Below are 23,583 nucleotides of genomic sequence, written 5' to 3'. Positions count from 1 at the left end.
CCGGGCTTCGGCCCTCCTCCGCCTCCTCCTCCCCGCGGCGGCTGCGCCGTGCGGGCGGGCGCTGGGTGCTCCGCGCGGCCGGGCCTCGCCTTCTCCTTTTGTTCAACGCTCGGCCCCCGCCGCACGGGGCGGCTGTGCTTCTCCGGAGCTGTGTTAAGCGTAGTGTCCTTCCTGGCGTAAGGCACTACGGCCTCGCAGCGTAAGTGCACGTCGTGCTGCTGGAACCCAACCCCTGCGCTCTCGCTGCCTGTCTGAACGGTGAGCGGAACGCTCCAGAAAGTGTTGAAAGTGTGAAGGAGTACTACACGCTGTAGAATTGTGAACACGAGAATAATAATTTTTCTTCCAGGAAAATCTTTTTTCTTTCCCTTTACGCACATCTAGCCCATAATAGCTTTTGTGCCTTCGTAACTTTGTTTTCAGTTTTCCCAGTCGAGTTACCTAAGCTCTTTGTGGCTCTCTTTCACCGTTCTGCGTCCACGAGAATTCTGCTGGCATACCCAAACCAGCACACATCTGAAGCTGCTGTTGGGTGATAGTTGCATCAAGAGAAGATACAATCACCGTGAGGCAAACATAAATAAAGCTTGCTTTAGAAAGAACTGCTTCACAAAGATGGCTTGGCAAGGAAAGATACATAAGCGAGAGAAATCCTTTGTTTGTGTAACACTTCTTTTTCTTAACTGAATTATTTCAAATAGCATCTTGGCTGTGCTTCTAGTTCCCATTGGAGCGTAACCTTAAACAGGTGGGTTTTTAAAACATTGCATAGGTGCAGCTGTATCAGTTTTAAAGCGCATTATATTGCCTAGAGGAAGGGGTTGTATGGAGCACACAACGCTGTAGCTCATGTTGTAACTTTTCAGACTGTTCTTCCCCTTACTTCCTATTCCACCATGCCTCAAAACCAAGAGAAAGACAAATAAAGGGAGGTTTGGAAGGGCAGAGCAGCGGCGATCGCTCTGTTACTTTTTCACATCAAGATAAAAGCATTTTGGGCACAGTTTATAGGAACTGTATGCTAGCGTTTTTCTATTCCAATATGTAACTACTTTGGGTTTTATACTTGCAGAGTCAACTGTTCGTTTTATTTCAAAATCGGAGCTTGCCGTCATGGAGACAGATGTTCTCGGTTGCACAACAAACCAACATTTAGCCAGGTTTGTTTTTCTTTTGCTTTTTATTTGTTTGTTTTAAATTTGTAGAAGTATATTCTTTAAAACATAGATCCTCAGATAAAAGTGAATAATTACAGAGCTCCAGATTAAGTAGTTCACTTTTGGCCCCAGTTTATATGGGATTTTGCTTTTTTGGGGGTATTCCATTTACTTCTCCCAGCATTTCTAATCATCTCCTGTCACCCTTAATGGCTGCAGGAAGCGATGCTGTTGTAAGCTTGCCTGTAGTAGAGACCAACCATGCTAACTTTCAGGTGAGTGTGCCTTCTCAGTGATGTTAGGCACTTAAACCTTCCCAGATTTTTTTTTATTATCACAACTAATCGCAGCATGTTCCACCTAGCCAAAAGGTGTGAACTTAAATATTTGCATATAAGAAAGAAAAAAAATAATAATAAGCAAGTAAGCGACTTTCCTGTCGTTATCTTGGCTCTCTGACCCAGGCTCTTAAGTTTCAAGTGTAGCTTACACGCTTCCTTTGAATGTGAAAAAATTATTTCTTGAAAGCAGCTTGCCTGGTTGCTGAGGGCATATATATCAGTTAACTTGGCAGATTACTTAGACTTTGGCTATCTAAATGTTAGAGACAAGATGAGTGACTGCACATCTGCTTAAAGAAATGGTGCAGAGGGCGATAGGATTGTTTTTGTTATTATGAGCTCTACGGTTTTCAGAAAACTACTTTTACCTGGAGAACTATATGCTTTTCCTTTTTCTATCACCGCTGATTGTCAAGGTATGCAGGTAAATAGATTTCTTTGGGAGTACTGTGTATGATGTGCTTATAGAAGCTGTTGCATTAGGAGCAGTTTTCTCTACAAAGGTGGAGTCCTCTGGGCTGGTGTTGATCTGGGGGGAGTTCAGGAGGCAGGTAACAGCCACATGGCTGGAGGTTAGAGGTGGTGCTCCTGCAGTTAAACCTTGGAAATATGAGAGTGGCCTAGGGGGTGTTACACGGGAGTGGTTTGAGGAGAGGAAACTGTCAGGGTTGTGATCTGTGAGCACCACTGCTGGTACTTCAACAAAAAGAGTTTTTTCCATCTAAGGGAACTTAATAATTCTTAATGTAGATACTATTTATCAAAAAGTATTGTCCCTTTTCTGAACGTGTTACTGATGTACATGGACAGCACGTTCAAATCGATAGGTAATTTAAAGGCTTGAGTTTATGTCATTGGCTACTAGAAAATAATTAGAAACTAGACAACTTCCGCAGTGGTTGTTTTAATGTTAAAAAGAAAAAAAAAACATATATTTTACTAATGAGCATGTTTATGTGCAGCTCTGTGAATGCAGCCTTCAGTTTTGCTGCAGAAGCTGCAGTTAGCACTGCTGGCTGAAGTGGGTCAGCAGGGCATGCTGGAATCATCTGGAGACATCTGGGAGCACTGCAGCACTGCTCTTGACTGACACGCTGTACTGTAACATCTCCAGCGTGTGGGATTCCTTACAGAAATCTTTATTTGTATGCAGATTGGTGATCAGCTGTGATAGAAAATAGAAGAACAAATATGCTGTTAATGGGAAGCTACTGCCTCAATATTTTAATCTTCCCCGGTGCAGCCCTTATTGAAGGGCTGTGTTAGGAAAGGTCATGCAATCCAGAGTGGTCAAATTACCGCCAATTAGCAGAAACGCTGTAACTGTGTTTCTGGCTCTCTCCAATTGTAGAGTAAAACAGTTATTTTAAACCTGGGCCACGGAAACACAAAGCTTTGGTTGGTATGACCGTACCTATTACAAAACAAGCGTGTGATTTAATTGCGATATTGCAAATTCTGTAACGTTAAGTGGACGGCATATGTAGGTATGACATTGCTGGTCCTGGGACTTCTTTTTTCATTACGTAACTAATGACAATAATATATAAGCTAAGATTATTTGGGGACTGCTATTCGTACTAACGTTGAGCTTGTATTTTAAGTAAGTAATCAGATTTCAATTTTTGAGCTGCTTACAGTGATATGGACATTTGGATTTTTTTTTTGTAATATTAGTTTACTAACTTAAACATGGTTTGTTTTTTCAGACAACTTGATTTTAAGAAGAACGGTACAAATGTAAGGTTTCAAGTCTGCCTGGGCTAATTCTTCAAGTAAAAAGCAGAAGGGCTAAAAGGATATTGTCCTTATTTGAAGGATCGGAAACATGCGAACCTATGATGCTATTATATTATTTAAACAGAAATTCCACCAAGAAATTCCCGATACACAAAACAAGATGCAGCTCATGCCTAAAAACCTTATTGTCTGGTGTAACGTTCTAGGCTCTGTGGCATTATGTATTGTATGCTGTGCACATAACCCTTACTTTTTTTTCTAGACTTACGGTAGTGAATCTGATCTTCAAAATAAGATGAAGCTAGGCGTATCCGTCCTATCACGTAGTTTGATGTTTCAGGTTACTGTGCCTCACAACTCCCATTTTGAGGATAGCTGTTGAGACAAATGCAGCTCTTTCTTGGTGGTTAATTACAACTGTTTTCATAATATGATGGTCTGGATGCAATTTTGGAAGATTTTCTGCCAAAAAAAAAAAAAAAAAACCAAAAAGAAGTCTTAAGAACAAACTATTACTTTTAGATGTTTGCAAACAAGTTGTCTCTTTGCAATTGTCTATTATATGCACAGCAGCCAGTAGAATTCCCCTTTTTATTTTTTTTCCCCGCAGACCATCTTGATTCAAAACATCTATCGTAACCCCCAAAACAGTGCACAGACGGCTGACGGCTCACACTGTAAGTCCCACAGTTGGAGAAATTTTTTTAAAGAATGGTGTTAAAGAGCCCACTCCTAATTATGAGAAAATAATGTTGGCTTCTGAGCTGCTGACATAAAGCTGTTGCAAACAGGACAAGTGACGGAACTCTTCTTGCGCATATATCAAGAACTTGTCAAATGTGTGCAATTCAGAATGCAGAACGTGGTTTCATAAATTGGACTTGATGCAAATTTGATAGCTTAGTAATGCTGCATTCTTTTTAAAGGGTTAAACTGCAGGCATTTATCAAATTCTTGATCCAACAACAACAACCAAAAAAAAATAGGTATATTTGTGATGTACGGTAAGTTTCCCAAAACTGTGGTTTTTCTTTCATCTTTTATAGGAAAATGGAGATCTCATGTTATGCTCCGATATTGTATTATCTTTGTTCCTGGGGCTTTGTTACTAAGAATCCAGTCAAGAAGACCAAATTCAAGTGAATGTGATTATGGTTATAGTTTTGAATATTGCTTTTGGATGCCATTTACTATATATCTGTATGAAGTAGTACAAAACCCCTCCGTAGTAATATTGGTTAACAAAAAGTAAGATACAATAGTGGAGTATCATGAGATCTCTTATTTTACAGTGTTAGGATCATTCAGAAAGGTCACCAGCTAAGTGAAAGTTCTCCTTGGGAGAAAATAACCACCTCTCTTTCAGCACAGACTCGGCTAGAGCGACCCTAAAGGAAACCAGTTTCTTGTTAAAATTATTTTCTATAATATAAAGTTGTTGCGTTTTGTATTTCAGACCATTGCCCTCTTGAACATTTACCGTAACCCTCAAAACTCTTCCCAGTCTGCTGACGGTTTGCGCTGTAAGTTCATACAAGTTCCTTCACTGGTTCCCTGGGCTTGATTGTCAGAGCTCAGTGTCGACTTAAGCTGGTCTACCATATTAGTTTAACAGATCAAACTGACCACATTTAATGAAATGTGCCCCCCAAAATACCCAAAACTTCTTGTCCCATTCACCTTCTTCCCTACTGTGAAAACTGAGGGGAATGTGAATACTATCTATTAAATGACATAAGTTGAAATTGTACTTCCCCTATAAAGCAGTCTTGATGCGCTGCTTTCATCCGCCCCTCCTTTCTCCTTGCCAGTTGCTTGCATCCTAGCAGTGCTTTTCTGTATGTTTTATACTATCCGTAAGGTTCCACTGCCTGAAAGAGCAGGATAATGACACGTTGACTTCATCCAAAATAAATTTCCTGCTCTGTAAATGTGAAGAGAAGTTGAATTTGAAACTCTTCAGACTGCATGCAGAAATTTGTCTTTGGTTAATAATGTGGCTTCCATTTGGAGTCTGCTTTGGAAGAATACACTGACAATAGCTTCCCTTTTGGCAGCTGTCCTTTTGGATAGGTGCGTGGTTAAAATTCCTTCCATGCTTTGAAAATTCAAATTTCAGAACCAAGTTGCATATTTGTGTAGGAAAATATATCTTTAAGAGTACTTTTGAGGAGGGGCAGCCATTTGGGTATGGTCACAAACTAACTTGATGACTCCTCATGAGGTAGGAATGGGCAAAAGAGGAAAACACCTACTCTAAGACTGGCAGAAATTAAGTGACCAAGATTGTTGATCTGCAGTTACTGATCTGTCGTTGTGACTGAAGCATCATATTAGAATAAGATTAAATTTCAAAACTAGAATCAAAAGGATTGATATTATTTTCTAACTAATATTTCTTGTTGAAGTGAATATGACTGTGTGGTAATAAAGCTTTGTTTGGCTATTCCTTTTTTGGACTGTTGGATTATAGACTAGTTCAGATTAGTTACCAGCATTTAATTAGGTGTGCTTTGTGAAATCAGCCGCTACCTTAAAGGTCAACACCGAGTCTTCTGCTCTAAAAGTATTAATGGCCTAGTTAAGTAACTCAAGCTTGTTTTGTGTGATGCGATCAAGCTAGATGCATAATGAGCTATGTAAGTTTGTCTAGATGCTTAAACAGTTTTGTTGATTTGTAGGCCTTGTTGCAGATGCTTTGTAGTTAATGCTATTTTGGTAAAACAAGTACGTTCAGTTGGGTTTTTCCACTGTCCCTAAATTCTCAATGCGCTGGTAACTAATTTGCACCGTTACAGCAGTTTGGTCTGTGGAGCTATTCAGATTGTAAGAGTCTTGACTTGAACAGACTCTCTAGCCTTCTTAAAACTGGTATCCAACTTTAGTTTGCCTTGACGAGTGGGTAGTCATGTAACAGAGCCTGTCTGTACCTTGTGTGGTAGAGCTAGAGCTCTGTTATCAGTACATTTGCTGAAACTCCCAGCTCCCTGTTTTTTCCATATTTTTGTCCCTACTTAAGTACTGCATGTGTTTTAAACAGATAACTTGGGTAGCTGTTGAATGTGTTGTTTGTTGTTGCTTAACTGTCTTCCTTTCTATTGCCGTCGTAGAGGATTAACCTTAGTTTTGAACGATAATAGTTTTCCTGAGTATTTTAATTAGTAATTGGGCTTCTCAAGGTTCAGATACCGGTGGCCCTGGAATATGAATGTTTGCAAAGCCTGTGCGTATGTATGCTTCCCACTTAGAAGGACCTTCACGTAGCCATTAACTAACTGTTGCTTATGATCTCTTAATTTGACAGTGGAATCTCCTTAAAGTTTCTAGCACTCGTCCATTTGGTTAGAATTAATTATTCCCTGTGTGGCTCGTGGAGGCCCCATCTGATATCTTAAGAATAAATAAATCCTTAGGCATTAATAAGCTATTACGAGTGGTGATTGCACCACCTTGAGAATATAGTTAAGTATTACCTGTCTAGAAGAACTGGTTTCAAGTTTGATATTTACTTCGTTTGCTGTGTGACTGTGGGAAAGTGGGGAAGAAGAAAGCTCTAAAAGCAAACGTGTTTCAGATCTGGAAATGTGAGCCTAAACTGCACGACAAGCCTCACTTAGCCTTCTTCAGGAGGCAGCTGGCTGGAAGAAAAATAATTGCAGTTCCAGAGAATGTGGCTGGTTACTATTAGAGACTTTGAAGAAAGATGCTGTGTTCTTCCAAATGGTACTGTTAGCCAAAAATGGCTGAGCCCAAGGCATCTGTTTTTTCCTAGCAGCCCGAGCTGAATAAACTTAGCCTTGTTGGCTCTGTTTCTTTCACATTCTGTGAACTAAAACCGGCAGTGTTCGTAATTTGAAGGCTAGAATGTTTTTCCAGCGTGAAATGCAGGGCTCATTTTAAAACTGCTCCACTTGATCATAATAAACCACTTAACTGCTGAAGAGCTAATACATTAGGTTTTAATGTATATAGCTTAATATACCTTAAAATACCGTAGAGTAGCGGAAATAAATTAAACTCAATCTCATATTCTTAATGCTCTGAAAAATCAGCCAAACTTATGTTGCTTTTTAAATGGCAGCAGGCAAGCAGCGTTCATTTGTGAAGTCCAGCTTGGAGCATGTAAAATAGTCTAACCTAACTGTGGCTGGCTTACCTTGCACTAAAATATTTTTGCGGGGCTATAGAAAAACTAAGTGATACTCAGGAAAAAAAGAAGTGCTTTCTGTTGCAAGGCATTGTAACACCCTTCCTTGAGAGCACTTATAAAACATCATTTTAATAACTCCTCTGAAGAAATTCTTAAAAAATCAAATACAATTCCGGGCTGTTTTACTTTGTAAACTCTCACATTCTAGTGTATACGTACTGGAGATGGAGAGATGGATTTGTTAAAAGGCAATTCTGCATTTAGGAAGAGAAACCGTAGTCATACTTAGAAAAATGCAGATATGACAAAGCACTTGCCTTCTGTTTAGATAAAATTGTTGGTAGATAAAGGGTGGAATTGTGCATCAAATTTAAATCATACTTGAAAGCAATTCCTTTCCCTTTCCTCCCTTTAGATTTGTGGCATACAAGTTTGGTTCTGATTTTAAATTTGTTTTGATTTGATCGTGTCAATAGAATGTCTTGACATACTATTTTGGACTTAAAACTGTTCACATACACTGATTTTTTTTTTAATACTTCTGTTAGTTAGCTACACGATATATGGTGTCCTTTGTGCTCCACATGGCACCTCTAGATTATGTTTTGTAGTATAAGCATTTTTTTCCTTAGTTACAGGCTCTAATCGGAATGACTCTTGATTTTTACAGGTGCTGTGAGCGATGTTGAGATGCAGGAGCATTATGATGAGTTCTTTGAGGTATGCAGAAAAAGCACTGAAGTATTCTCAAACTTACAGAAGCAAATTGAGTGGATTTTAGTGTATATCACAAGTAAATGGATTCAGAGAAGACCATTAGTTTCCTCAGGTGTTTGTTTAAACTTGAAACATTCAGTGTTAAATATTTGCTGGTGTAACTTCAGTTAGTTTAGCTTTACTGTAGATAGTCGGCTATGTTTAAAAATCAACAACCTAAGCCGTGTAGCATTTGGATTCTGTAATTTCTTCTGTAAATCAGAAAAAAAAATTATTTGTATGGAGATAGATCTAAGGAGCACTATATGTGCAAGGCTTATGTATGGTGTTTTCAGGGCTTTTTATGTGTTGACTAAATACTGTGTGCTTAATGTTTTCCATAGCTTTTTATTTTATCCTGTTAGCACTGTGCTTAGAGCTGGACACAGTGCAGGCCAAGCAAGTACCAATTTTAAGATCGGAAATGTAAAGACTTTTCAAAGAACGATCTTCTTTTTGTTGTTATTAATAGTTAAATGCATCAGTTCTGCACTTTAACATCCTAAAATTTTAATTTTTTTTTAATTGTTTGGTTTGTGTTTAGGAGGTCTTCACAGAAATGGAAGAAAAATACGGTGAAGTTGAGGAGATGAATGTTTGTGATAACCTTGGAGATCATCTAGTTGGAAATGTATACGTAAAGGTAGGATAAAAAGAAGTGTTAATTATGGTGAATAGAAGTAGTATAATGGATCTATACTTTTAAACGCACTGTACTCTTGTAGGTTTTGTGAAGGTAGATCTTCGGATCCTAACTTCTCTCCAATTTATCAATATAAATTAAGAAGAGTGAAAGTAGCAATGGAATTTGAAACAAATTTTAAGAAATGGTGAAAAGCATTTCTGATACTCAAAATCTGTCGGTGTCTAGAGATGGATGCAACATTTTTTACATGGTTAATAAACACAGTCTCTGCTGAAGGACTGTTCAATTGACCAATAGGAATTGTGGATATTTCTTCCTGTCGTGCTGCCTTCTAAGCACTTCGCTATGAGCAGAGGTTTGTTTGCAACAGGTGTTCGTATTCCACAGATGCACTTATTTTCTAACTTCCCAGTTAAACAAAACATCTTGTAACCAATGGCACTAGTTGGTTTAAGGTCCAAACTGACATGCTTAGGTTTAGCTCTTAAGAGCCATTGATACTTGCTTTGAATAAGCTGTACAGAGTTATCTGCTTGGAGAAATTTCATTGTGTATATGAAGTGTCAGGGAGGTGATGAGCAAGATTGGTTAAATATTTGTACTGTAATTTTCCCTATCTGGGAAATATCACAAGGCCACATATGTATGGCCATATACATGTATGTATGTAGACCGTAATAATCAGAAATAAAAGTTGCTTTTAAAAATTTGTAGACGATGGACTGTGAAAAAGGATTATTTTTGTCGTCTTAGTAAAACAAGATCAAGTTTCTGTAAGTGAACAAGGGCTTCAGTTCTCATGCTGATTTCTCTTAAATGTTTGAAAAGGTTCCGCTACATTTGGAACATTAGCATTACATGAGGTACACTTAAGTACACATTCCTCATTTAAAGTGGTAGTAAGAAGACACAGCGTTCTCATAACTTAAAATACAAGCTGCAGAACTAAAAAAGACCAAGTAGGATAAAACTATGAAGAAGTATCTGTCGAGATTAGCTCTGAATCTGAATCAATGAAAAGCTAGCTCTTTTTAATTATTTTTTTTTACCCCTGATGAGACAGTCTGTCCTAGGAACTCTGAAGTAGTTTGTAGTTTCGATAGTAGTCCTAAGCCACAGATACCATAAACCTCTTTAGTCGGGGATTTTTGATCTACTTCTATTGCTCCTCTACAGCATGAGAAATTATTTTTGCTTCTAGTTTCGCCGTGAAGAAGATGCAGAAAAGGCTGTGATTGACCTGAACAATCGCTGGTTTAATGGACAGCCCATTCATGCTGAGCTTTCACCTGTGACCGATTTCAGAGAGGCCTGCTGCCGTCAATATGAAATGGGGTAAAAAGCAACTTTCTGTTTGGCTATGGAAGTGTCTTTTGAAATGTTTGCACAGACAGGATGGTTGCTTGGGTGTGGGTTTTATATGTAATTCAGAGTAGGATGAAAAAACGCTTCAGGTACTGTTAATCTGGGCTATCTGTAGTCAGCTTCTGGCTTCTAGCAGCTTTTGGATTTTGATCTAGGAACAAGGCAGTTTCAGTAAATGATCTTTGCAGTTTACTGTTTTTAGTATTAGAGGTGATTAACTTTTGAATGGCTGGAGGCCTACTAAGGGCTTAGGGCAAACAGATCCACTGTAGGGCAGAGAATTGTAACGGTCTCGAATTCTGTTTCAGAGAGTGTACACGAGGAGGTTTCTGCAACTTCATGCATTTGAAGCCCATTTCTCGAGAGTTAAGACGTGAGTTGTACGGGCGTCGTCGTAAAAAGTGAGTTTGCTTTTAAATAATTAAAACAGATAAGCTCAATATCAGTTGCATAACGTTCAGGAGATAAACCTTGTAAACTTAAGTCCTCTCTTGCTTTTTCTGATTTGCACCAGGGAAAGGCATCAAGTAAAACTAGTAAGTGGCCAGCTTAGAACAGAAGAGCGTGTTTTTCATAAAAACAACTAGAATTATGATTCTATCAAGAATATCTATGGATATCTTCAGGGCCGGATGTGTATTTACTATTTCTCTTTAGTTTGATTTGGCAGTTAATGGCTAGCTTTTCTAGCCAATATTTGTTCCTTAGTAACAGGAGAGTATATATTTATTAAGATACCTTGTGGAAAAGCTTACACCGGTGCTGTTACTGCAGCATGTTTTTTGTGGATGGTCCACTCTGAGCTGGATTTGAATCTCTTTGGTTTTAGGAACTTCTTATTTAGGTGAAATGTATTTAGTTGTTGGATTTGCTTTTGTGTGGAGCAGTTTTGTATGCCTCTTTCAATCACAGCAGGATCCTGGGAGTGTGAAAATGTTTTTCCTATAAATGTCTCTAATTGGCAGCATCTTAAAATCTGTGAGGATAAATCTAACTTTAAAAATGTGAATTAACATGCTTGTGCCTAAATGTTTTCTTAAAAGTATCCCGATTTAAATGTAATTTAAGATGTTCAAATGATTTGTGGAAAAAAGATGAAATGTGTTCGTCTTAACCTTTTTGGTCACTTCCAGGAGTCTGAATCTGCACCTCTCTCGCGTAGGCACCAGTATATCATTTTCTATTGCAATAAAGATCAGACTGGCATGTTCAACTGTGGAATATGATTGGTTTACCCATGGCCTAATTTCGGGCTAGGGTTGAACAAATATAATTGTTGAGTCCTCTGAGTAGTTCAGTCTTTATTTGCCCTGTTAAAATTCTTGGTGAAGCTAAACCTGTCACATGCTAGCAGTAAGGCTTGATATTAAAAAAAGTCGGTATTTGCATCAGTGAGATTTTGCAGGTAGATTGTATAGATTAGAATGATCTGAAAGTAGTCCTACATAAAACGACTTACTTTGAAATTTCAAGTAGAAAAAAGAAGAGTATACCAGAACTTCTGAAAAATAGGTTAATTTAGTAATTCTAAAACTCAGTGATATGCGAGACTTGCGTGCCTCCGTGTCAGAATAAAATTTGCCCCTATGCAAGCTCCCATCCTGGTTCACCTCAGCATGGGACGATATTTTGTAAAATTAAGACTCGTAGCATTTGCTTCCATGATCTTTCTAATTCTGCTGTATTCTACAGTACAGCTATTTACAACTGTAATGTTTACTTTTTTTTTCCTCATGTTAGTGAATTGACTCTTCTGAAATCCTTATAACCACTCAAAACACTGTTTTCCTTGACAAGTGCTTTATAAGATATAAATCCATAGTAGCTGTGTTAGCAGTACATTCGGCGTGGTTTTAGCTTTCTTCTTGAATTGAAGTCATCAACACTTGAGACAGGGAAGACTACTTGCAAAGGTTGATGGCTTTTGAGAATGGAAGGCAGAAAACAGGCAAAAAAAACACAGAACTCAGATTGCTAGATAATGCTGTTGATTTAATGGGTTTGGACTTGGAAACGTTTAGCTCAAGGATTTCCCTCTGTATGGTTGAGAGCTATTATTAACTGCAGAAGCAGGTGTCCCCTTTTCTCATTGATTCAATTAGCAGCTGCATGAAAGTGCATTTGCTTCCTCTACGTGCCTTTCCTTAAGTTTTGTACATTCATTATAATGGATGACTGGCAGTGAACAGTGGAGTCTTTTTACGATATGCTGACTCCTCAGCGTTATATTTGTTCAATACATAAGTATATGACTTCACAGAGTGACTGCCAATTTATAATGTTGCACACTGTCTCTCTTCTGTCCCATTCCTTTCATCCTTAAATGTTCCACTGAATGCTACTGGAAGTGATGAAACAATAAAATGTTCAAACTTTCTTTGAAGGCATAGATCCAGGTCGAGGTCCCGTGAACGTCGGTCTAGATCCAGAGATCGTGGTCGTGGAGGTGGTGGTGGTGGAGGAGGAGGACGTGAACGTGATAGGAGGCGATCAAGAGATCGTGAAAGATCCGGTCGATTCTGAGCCATGCCATTTTTACTGTATGTCTGCTAGAAAGTGTTGTAGTTTGACCAAACAAGTTCATAATGAGATTTTTTTTAAAGATGGGCTTCTGAATAAAAATTTGTAGTGATACAGTATTCTTTGTGTAACTTGTTTCTTGTGGGGGGAGTCTTTTTAACTGTCATTCCTCTATCTTGACAAATACCTGGATTAATACTATGCCTGAGGGAAAGGTGGTAAATGTATTGGAGGAGCGCCAGTTTGGGTTTTTTTATTTTTATTTTTTTATTTGGATATGATTTGAACTGTTGATGAAAATGTGTGTGTATATAATATAAAATATTATATACATAGTAAAAAATAATATACTGCTTAAGAAACAGTTACTCATATAAGTTTCCCTTTTCTGCTATGCTGTCTGCTTATTTAGGTTAGTTTAGGCACATTTAAAAGGAAGGCTGTGCGAAGTGCATTTATTTACCAAGTAGAAACGCTTAGTTACAAAATGTATGTTTGTTTGTTACCAGAAGTCTGTGCTCTGTCTATCAATGTGACTGTGGCATTTACAATAAATCCAGTTTCTTGGTGTAAAATCTAAAGCCTTTTTTCTAAGCACTCTGGAGTAGTTGTGTTGCTACTCCTGGCAGTGCCAGAGTTCATAGCTGAGGGTTTTTTTTTTGATTCTTGACTAATTTCCTCATCTTGGCTAGAAATAAAGTTATCTATTGCAGTGTGTGGGAGGGGTGGGAAACAATATTTTTATCTCAGTAGCAATGAGTTTCTTTTTTAAAAACTCATGCTCCATGCAACAGGAAACATAGGATCTATTGAAAGAAACAAAAGGTCCTAAATACAAGGACTAAATTTCGTAACAGACTGAATTTTTTTCACTGTGTTCTCCCAGCTGTTGTGTAACAAAAAGCGTTTCACTGGTGTTCGAGACGACAGGACTAATTGGATGCTAACGGAAAGCATTTTTTTTCCAGCTTTACATACTTTCCTGTTTCTCTTTTGAAGAGATGTAAACTGCGATGAAAGCTGACGAACAGATGGCAGTTTCTTCACAAGACTTTTTCTGTCTTGGTTCATTTGAATCGCACAACAGCAACGTATCTTAGGTTGTGCATCCCTTGAGGAGTTAAAGGTTTAATTGAAATGTTGCTGGAACATCTTGAGAGACTGTACAATGTACTTGCAATTTAAATTCATTCACGTCTGCTTTTATTCAGCTTGTGACATAGCATGAAGTTTTGGGCAGTGGTCATATTTCTACAAGATAAAATTTATGTACCTGAAACTACCTAATACAATACAGCTTTCTAACATGACAGAGAATTTACTAGCGCTTCCTTAATTCTAAGAGTATGGAACTTGCTAAATGATAGATCTGCTCCTTAATTATTTAAAGTAAATAAATAAAAGGAAGGATAATAAAGGATATGAAAGTGTTGCACAGACAGACTTAACAAACCAGCTTCTCTGTCTCAAAAATAAATACAAGATCATTTTGCTCACTGTAACTTGGAGATGGCAAAGAAAGATATTAAAAAGTGTTCAGTTCTGAAAGAATATAATGTTGTCTTTTAGAGCTACATTCTTGTACCAATTTAATTTCAATTTATTATGTTTGTTCTGAGTGGCTTGACCAACCAGATTGTGGAACTTACTCTGCCAGTAACTATAAAAGGAAAAGTATCTCTACATGAAGACAGCTTCACTGTTTATATTTTGTTGCAGATACATGAATTATGAATTCTTTTTCACTGGGAGAAGTTGATCAGTGCCTAGAATAGATGGCTGAACTGAAACCTGTGATATATCTGCTAGTATTAGGAATTTAACATTGATAACTTAGTTCTGGTTTAAAGGACATTAATCCAGTTCCATTTCCTAAGTGAATTTAGGATTATTAGTGAGCTAACTTAATTTTCAAAAAGGTGACAATAGCCACCAGTTTTTAATACAGTATCTAGTATAATGTGGTTACTACTTAAAATGCTTAAGATCTTTTTTCACATGGGTTATTGGCACATGCTAGTTTGCTGTTTGTTCATTTCAAACTAGTGTAAATGTTTCTCTGTAATGGCTTTCATCTGTTTATCTAGGCACTGCTAAGCAGCAAGTACATTTTTTTTTTCGTGTGAACAGACAACAAAAAATTGTTTTCCTCCCCCTTTTGTAACTGGAAGATGTCTTAAAGGGCACTGAAAGCAATGGATTTTACTGGATACTTGAAGGAAAACAACTCTTGATTGTTACCTGGCAGTCTGGCTAGTGACAGCATTCAGCATATAAACCAAGCTCACGATACCGCTTCAGTTATGTTCACCTTGAAGGATGTATGCTACCAATAAAATAAATCAAATCTGAAATGTAAACTGCGCCAATTTAGTTAAATGTGGTAGTTCAAAATGGATTCGTTCACTGATGTGAAGGTAGGGAATCCTACCCACCCATTCTATTCTTATTTACAGTATGTTTAGAGTTGATTTTTTTTTCCCCCCCTCCTCATAAAGGTTCCTATTTCTCACAAATATATTGTTGTTGGCTCTTCTGTTAAACAGTGCATCTTAATTTATGGAATTCCTTTACCTCAAATAAGTGACAGCATACAGTATTTTCTGAAGTCTGAGTCAATTAGGTTGAAACTGTTAATCCCAAGTGGCTTCCTCTTACTTGTATTTGGCTCTTATTCTGTGAAAATGCTGCTTGTCCATGAATATGATGTATGTTGAGACTGTAAAACCAAATGGAGAAATTTGTTCAAAAATAAAGCCTTTTTTTATAAGAACCTGACAAAAATTATCCCTTTCCTTTAGATGGGATGCTGCTCTTTAAATGACTAATGAGGACGTAGACTACGCGTTTCAAATTCTCAGCTTTTGGATTGAGCCACTTTTTCAAATGATTCTTTGACTTGTTTTTCTAGGGCTGGTGGAGCATGCCTTAATTTCATAACTTGATAAAGTTGAAGTATCAAAAGAGTATAACTTAGTGGGTTGGTTTCTATTCTCTTTCCTAAACTAATAAGGGCTCTGGTTGAGCAGTCCTGTAATTTTCTATTGTGGTGATCTACGGAGAACACGGATGCTCATTTTGACAGGAAAAAAAGGCGTGCTTAATTGAGGGTATGAGTAACTGAGAAGGGACAATTTTTTGAAGGTGATTTTTTTCCCAAGTCTTGCGGGACTTGTGCTGCAAAACTTTGGCAATGGATACAACCATTAATTCCCACTGTCTTAAAATTGCAACTTATACCGAATATGCTGTCTTTAACGTAGCAGAACTGCTTATGTGGCAGATAGGGAAAGTATTCATCACTGGATTCTCCGAGCACTAACTTTGGACTGTTCTGAAAATCAGTCCTGTTCAGAAAGTGTCCGAGCTGAAAAAAAAAAAAAATGATACTGAGTTGGTGTGTGCTCACGTCAGCTGGTAAGGAAGTAATACCTAACAGGTAAGACTGTCACAGAGGAGAATACTTATAGCTGTGCTAATTTACTGCAAAGGTGAAGCTGAGCTATATGCTATTGAGCGTAACTTTACCTTGGAATGTGTGAATTTCCATTTAAAAAATATAAATTGCAGCCAAATAGAATAATTGCAGCCTGTAGAATAAATCAGTCTCTTCACATTGAATTTTCCTGGAGAAGCTGGTAGCCCGTGGCTTGGACAGGTACGCTCTTTGCTGGGTAAGGAGCTGGCTGGAGGGCCGGGCCCAGAGGGTGATGGTGAATGGAGTTAAATCCAGCTGGCGACTGGTCATGAGTGGTGTTCCCCAGGGCTTGGTGCTGAGGCCTGTCCTCTTCAATATCTTGATAGATGTCCTGGATGAGGGCATTGAGAGCACCCTCAGTAAGTTTGCAGACGTCTCCAAGCTGGCAGGAAGTGTCGATCTGCCTGGGGGTGGCAAGGCCCTACAGAGAGATCTGGACAGGCTGGATAGCTGGGCTGAAGCCAATGGGATGAGGTTCAACAAGATCAAGTGCCGGGTCCTGCACTTTGGCCACAACAACCCTAGGCAATGCTACAGGCTTGGGGCAGAGTGGCTGGATGGTTGTGTGGAGGAGAGGGACCTGGGGGTGTTGGTCGACGCTCGGCTGAGCATGAGCCAGAAGTGTGCCCAGGTGGCCAAGAAGGCCAATGGCATCCTGGCTTGTATCAGAAATAGTGTTGCCAGTAAGAGTAGGGAGGTAATTGTCCCTCTGTACTTAGCACTGGTGAGCTGCACCTCGAGTACTGTGTCCAGTTTTGGGCCCCTCTCTGCAAGAAGGACATTGAGGCCCTGGAGCGTGTTCAGAGGAGGGCGACAAAGATGGTGAGGGGTCTGGAGCACAGGCCTCATGAGGAGCAGCTGAGGGAGCTGGGATTGTTCCGTCTGGAGAAGAGGAGGCTCAGGGGAGACCTCATCGCTCTCTATAACTACCTGAAGGGAGGTTGTAGTGAGCTGGGGGTCAGCCTCTTCTCTCTTGTAACTAGTGACAGGACGAGGGGGAATGGCCTCAAGTTGCGCCAGGGGAGATTTAGGCTGGACATTAGGAAACACAACTTTCCTGAAAGAGTGGTCAGGCGCTGGAATGGGCTGCCTAGGGAGGTGGTTGAGTCACCGTCCCTGGAGGTGTTCAAGAAACGTTTAGATATAGCGTTGAGAGACATGGTTTATGGGGTTATTGGTGGTAGGTGGATGGTTGGACTGGATGATCTTGTAGGTCTTTTCCAACCTAGCTAATTCTATGATTCTATGATGCATTCTAAAACTATGCACAAGTATTTCTGAATGTATCCGATTAGCTTAATTTTATTTATCGTATAATGTTTACAAACGTCTCCAGGTTTTTTGCAATTTTCAAATTGTTAAATATATGTGCATAGAAAATTGAGCATGTCTCTTGAACCATGTGAATGATCCATCCTCGTCAGCAATGTGCTCATAATCGTCTGATCTCCTAGTCCTGTGTCATGCTTAATTTCCTATAAAACTGTAACATCCAGCATGAAGAACGAACAGCAAAAGGACAGTGCTATCCAGAGCTGCACAGTGTTTCAGCAGCTGCACCAGAGCCATTTTAGAAGGTTCCCCAACTTCTGAAGATGGAGGTTACTGCCAAAAAGGCATGAATTCAATTGCTCTGAAGTTTCAGCTGTAAATTGAGTTTGTGAAAGCTGTTTGAATGGTGAAAGCTACAAGAACATACCTGCCAGCAGACTAGCTCTGGTAGCCAGTGTCTTCATTTCAACATATACCAAGTGGGAGAGGGAGGGGTGATGATTATCAGATGTGTAAGTTTTTAATAGCGCTCCAGTGGTTGTTAGCTCAGTGCTTTTCTTGTAACTTGAGTTTTGGTGATTGCTTTCTAACTAGATTATTTTGACAGGACCAAAGGCAAGTTACATGCATTCATACATCAACAGAGCAGCAGCGTGATAGCTTCTGGTGAAATGGTGGCATTCAAGTGAGGCTGGGGGCAGCAATTTCTCAGGTGAGCTGTGGCCCTGTGGAACAGTTTGTGTGAGTACAGTTTTCCCTTTGATTGAAGCATCTTAGAAATATTTAGAGTTCTGACAGTTGTTCCCACTAGGAAGAAAACTTAGGTTCTCATGTTCTTTTGAGACAAACTCATTGGTTTCTGAAGAAGGCACACAGAGTGCTGCTTTCCTGAGCAATATTAGAGCACTGTAGGCCGTTGACTTGCCTTCAGCTGTCAGTTTCCAAAGCTGCTCTTTTAGGTAAGTGTGGAGGAATTAAAAAAAAAAGAAAAAAGAAAAAAGTTCCTGCCCTGCTTTTACTGGGCTATGAGACAAAGTATGGATACAGGCAGTGCATAGCAAATGGGCCAGTCTCTCTGCCCCTCTGTTTTTCACAGAAAACCCTGTAGTCTGCCAGGTTTAGGCCTGCTGTGTTTTTGCTGGCAGCTGGCTCAATTTCAAGTATTGCCACCTATGCAACTGATTCTTGTATGTATTTCCAACCCATTTTCACTTTCTTCTTGAAGCTGCCTGGGATTCCAAACAGGAGAAAGGAAGGGCAAAGCTGCTTCCATTGCAGCCTGATGTACCAGCATGTCTTCTGGGCCTGAGGGCTATGGGAAGAGCCAGAGGAGCAACTGCTCTCCGTTTTCTGCTAGTTCATTTCCCTTTGAGAGATAATGTTTGTGTTTAAGAGAAAGTTGAGAAGGCTGCACAGCTCAGAACAGTCCTGTGTCTTTTATTACTGTCCCTTCCTTCCTCCTTTTTGTTAGTGAATGTGGAAGAGGCTTCGAGTCTTCTTCCTCCTGCGCTGATGGAGGAAAAAAGTCCAGCAGCTGCAGAAGGAAGACCTGATAAAAGGACACTGAGGCAGTACATGAAGAAGTGATTTCTGGACAAAGCATAAGTAGAAAGTGAGTAGACTGCCCTACTGGCTTTAAGATTGTTGTGTTGCTGGGCTAGAGATGGGCAAGAGAAATTCCAAAATCTAAGACAGGACAAAATCTGACCAAGAAATAGCCTCATTACGGTCTGGAACATTCTTTTCGTTCCAGAGGGCTTTGACTCATGATTTTTGACCAATTCACATGACCATGTTGACCACAACAAAGAGAGATGTTTAATTACCCTTCTTGCTTAGCCTCCAAGGAAGCATGCCTTTAGTCTATAGCCAGCTATATGAGTCTCAAACACATGCATGGTGGCAACTTTAACACTGTACAGAAAGACCGTCTTCAGCAGAGGTAATAGGTCTGTAGGTGAGGGGAGAATAATGGATGATGTCCTTCCTGTGGTACTGTAGGTGACTTGAGCAAGGTTTCAGACAGCCTCTTGCTCCATCCAAGCTATGTTCTCACAGTTTGAATGGGTAACTCACCAGAGAAGCAAAAACTGGCTGGGTCATTGGGCTTAGAGGACAGTAATTAATAGTTCATGCCCTGATTACAAATGTAGTACCACAGGGATCTGTCTGTCCTGGTAACTGTCCTGTTGTATCAATTTGTTTAACAGACTTTAAGGAGAAAATCAGTGTATCTTCACCAGGCTTGTGAACTACACCAAACTGGGGTTGTGCACTTGACAAGTAGAGTGCAAAGTAGCCCTCCACAGGCAGCTGGATGGGCTGGAGCGATGGGTCTTCAGAAACCTCATGAAATTTGAACAAGGGCCTATGACAAGTTCTGCCCCTGGGATGGAGCAAGTCTTTGTCAGGGAACAGGCTGGGGACAGCCTGGCTGGGGAGCAGTCCCATGGGAAAGGTCCTGGGAGTGCAGTGAACAGCAAGCAGGACAGGAGGTCACAGCATGTCCTGGTAACAGCGGGGACCACCTGCATCCTGAGTAGTGTGACTGAGGCAGACAGCAGCCTGAGGGAACTGACGTCCTCTCTGCCTTGGTACATGCTAGGCCACATCTAGATACCACTTACTGTTTTGGCTCCCAGTGTGGAAAAGTCATCAGTAAGTTGGAGTTGTTTGTGTTGGGGAGGGTCCAAGACAGGCAGGGGCTGGAGCAATGGCTCTGTGAGGAGAGGCTGGGGCCCCACTCAGCCAAGGGAAGGAGCAACTGTGAGGGAACCTAATGGTCACTTCTTATACCTGCAGGGAGGTCAGCAAGAAAAGAATCCATGATCTTTATTGAGGTTGTCAACTGAAAGGGGAGGTTCTAACTCAGTTCAGAGAAAACATTTTCGCTATGAGGATGGTTAGGCGTGGGACTGGCTGTAGAGGTTGTGTCCTTGGAGGCTTTCAAGACCCAAGTGCACAAAGCTTGAGCAACCTAGTCTGATCTCTGGACTGACACTGCTTTTAGCAGTAGGCTGGACTTCAGGCCTCCTCAGACCCCTTCCAGCCTGAGCAATTCTGTGCTCCTAATGTTAAGCCTAAATCCTTACTGCTGTAACTTTGACCTACTCCACTTTCTCCCGAAGGAACTTGAAAAATTGTATATCCCCTTCCTTATTGCCCTGTAGCTAATTTGAGACAGTCCTGCCCATCTTCAGTTTTCTGTTCTTCGGTGTTTCCTCTCAGGTCACATTTTGCTCTACACGTTCTTGTTGTGCACCTTGTTGCGCATGTTGTTCCCATGTTGGCCATGTCGTACCTCTTTTGAAATGCAGCACACCAGATGGGATACAGTACCTCAACTAAGTGCACCAGTGCCAAGTGTCCTGCAGTCTATATTTCCTATTTGCGTAACCCTGTATGATGTTTGTTTTTTTCACAACAGTGGGGCATTGTTGACTTACAAGAAGTCTGCGTGATGCTATAATCATGCACTCCATTCTACACAATTATTGTCCAGATAGTGGTTACACGAGCAGCTCATTACTCCTGCCTGGCAGTAAAATTTTGCATTTGTCCTTATTGGCCTTATCCTACTTTGCCATCTCATTTCTCCAGTCTGTTAAAGATCACTTCAGAGTATGATTCTGTCCTCAAAATTGTTTGCAGCCTCTCCCACTTAGTTAAAATAAAATCTGATGTGGCTCCTCTTGGGCTGCTTTTTCCTCCCTTTGTGTAAAAGCACTTTCAGGTTTTCATAGCTTCTGTGATAGCCATGAGCTCTCCCCTCCCAAATAGGCTCTGAGTACTACCAACACACCATTAGTTCTTTGGATGACTTCATTAGGCTCCCACAAAAAACTTCCTTTACCTGATCTTCGGAGTTCTAACTCAATAGTGTTTGCCCTTTAGTCACTGACTGCAGATGTTCAAGTTGTCTCTCCTTTATCTTTCAGTCTTCAGTGAATCTGTTCAACACTGACACAGGAAACAGCAATTTTTGCTTGCCATTCCTAAACAAGGTGCTTATTTCTATATTAATATTTTGGTCAGTGTCACATTGCTGTTATGCAGATCAAACAATAACTCTGGTTATATACTAGCCCTTCCTGCAATTTCTCTAGTTCCTTAGAAGAAAAATAATCCAAAGTAATGGCGGATGTTCCTCAATCTCAGGAAATGGCTTAAGTGCTCCATGGCACTGGTAGTGAATTGCTGATTTATAGGAGTTACTCACAAGGCCGGGTTAAGGATTAATCTAAGTGTCCCACTGATAGGGCTCAGTTATGGTGGTCTAATTAAGGTGCAGTCACAAAAAGCTTTGTATATTCATTTCCTGCCACCATGACTATTGCTGCTAATGTCAATGGCAGAGTGTGGGTCTGTGTCGCTACAGATAAGTTTTTAGTCATTTTTTTAAAGACAAAACTCCCATTTCTTGTAAATATATCCAATTTACCTGAGAGATGAAATGCTGAGCACAGAGCTGTGGTGCCATTACGAATACCTCTAATTAGCCTTGCACATTATGTTCAGATAGTTTCCAGCACGCCTAGTGCTATCACTTGGTCTTACAAGTCTTCTTTGAGGTGTCTGTTTCACAGTTTGAAAGAGATATCAAGTCCATCTGTGCTGCCAGCTTCGTATCTCAGCGCCCATCTGCCTGAGTTTGCAGTGGCTGCTGCAAGGCTGCTGCTCCTTAAGCAGAACAGCCAACTCTGTGCCTCTTCCCTCAGCCTGTCTGAAAGGCATCAAAGATAAAAAGGTACGGCTTAGCCCCCACCTTACCCCTCCCCCCCCCCTTGGGCTCTGTGGTTATGCTGTCAGTTTTCAAATATTTGCACGCATTTTCTTGAAGTTATGACAGTGTTTCAGACACAAATGTTAATGGATGCTTGTTTTGCGGTGCTTTGCTCAGATATGCCATTCTGTAATCCAACAGCATCAAATGTAAGCCAGGGTCTGTTTCCACAGGCTTTTCCAGTGGTGCTAATGGTTACTTGTGCAAATCAAACTGCACATGCATATTTCTGACATAACTAGTTAGGCAAGCTGTGATTTAAAATAAGTAACAGCTGTATTTTCTAGCAAGCTGTTTGTTAGGAAAATGAGAATAACAATGTAGAATTAAAAGTAGGTTTGCATCTCTTCTGGTCCAGAAAAAGGCAGGGAAAAGAAATATGTTTTTTTCTAAAGCATGGATTTTTCTTGCAACTCAAGTGGATTTTTAGTGTATAAAGGGAACACCTGCCTTAGTGTTGCTATTTATTGAAGGCTGATATAAAATATGTGGCGCTTCTCTTGGTTTGTTCATTGAATCATAGAATGGCTTCAGTTGGAAGGGACCTTAAAGACCATGTAGTTCCAACTCCCTGCCGTGGGCAGGGCTGCCCCCCACCAGCTCAGGCTGCCCAGGGCCCCATCCAACCTGGCCTTGAGCGCCTCCAGGGATGGGGCACCACAGCTTCTCTGGGCAGCTTGTTCTTAGTTGTTCAGTGGTTTTATTGCTTTGTTCTTGTTCATTTTTCATAGATCTCAGCTCACATTCTGACTGTGTTCATTTCCTTACCAGAGAGCACTCTTTGTGCCCCCAGGACCGGCCGTTCAGCCTCAGACTGGCCACATCCAGTCGTCAGCTCCCTTCTGCCACTTTTACCACCCTGCTCCTTACTCCTTATTTTTATACAGCGTGCAATTATGTCACATGGCTATCTGTGGAGTATCTGTGCATACAGACGGAGGTGTAATGCTGTCCCCACTCCTTCAATTACCTAAAACACGTGAACACTGAAGGGTGAGCCGTATTCTGAAACAAAGCTACCTCAAATTGCCTTTCCCTTTACTGGCATTCCCCACAGCTACAGCAGGCCCTGCTGTGGGGCTCTCCGCAGCACTATTGTTATCTCATGTGTGTGACTCTCCATGAGCTGGGGCACCCTGTAGTGACCAAGAGTGATCCCCATCGATTTGCACCAAGCACCCACAACCCTCGTGCCCCACCACAGCCTTCTCCCCCACCCCCCACGGCGGAGAGCGCCACAGCGCCATCGCCCCCCACGCGCCGCAAGGGGCGGACATTTTCCTCCTCCGCTCCGCAGTCCGCGCCTTCTTCCGATTGGCTGCCACCGCATCGCCGACGCCCCCGAAGCGACCAATCGTCGAGCGCCTATCCGCCT

General features: G+C 40.6%; 1 protein-coding gene across 6 annotated transcripts in view; it reads left to right on the top strand.

Moving 5' to 3' along the window:
* The window catches only part of U2AF1 (U2 small nuclear RNA auxiliary factor 1), a 16,076-nt gene extending 628 nt beyond the window's left edge, over positions 1–15,448 (top strand). The window contains exons 2-9 of one of the 6 annotated variants that reach the window (XM_021406706.1): positions 1,073–1,160; positions 4,695–4,761; positions 8,059–8,108; positions 8,689–8,787; positions 9,992–10,125; positions 10,464–10,556; positions 12,540–12,695; positions 13,644–15,448. In XM_021406706.1, coding sequence (XP_021262381.1) covers positions 1,073–1,160; positions 4,695–4,761; positions 8,059–8,108; positions 8,689–8,787; positions 9,992–10,125; positions 10,464–10,556; positions 12,540–12,678 — 670 coding nt within the window. In that variant the 3' untranslated portion in view covers positions 12,679–12,695; positions 13,644–15,448. Of the gene's footprint in view, positions 1–1,072; positions 1,161–1,401; positions 1,433–3,848; positions 3,916–4,694; positions 4,762–8,058; positions 8,109–8,688; positions 8,788–9,991; positions 10,126–10,463; positions 10,557–12,539; positions 13,251–13,643 lie in introns of those variants that run through there. The other 5 variants (XM_021406697.1, XM_021406716.1, XM_021406744.1 and 2 more) reach the window with 5 other exon arrangements.

Source organism: Numida meleagris, chromosome 1, assembly GCF_002078875.1.
Source record: "Numida meleagris isolate 19003 breed g44 Domestic line chromosome 1, NumMel1.0, whole genome shotgun sequence".
Taxonomy (NCBI): Eukaryota; Metazoa; Chordata; class Aves; order Galliformes; family Numididae; genus Numida; species Numida meleagris.
Note: the sequence above shows the minus strand (reverse complement) of the source record. Positions and strands in the feature narration are given on the sequence as shown.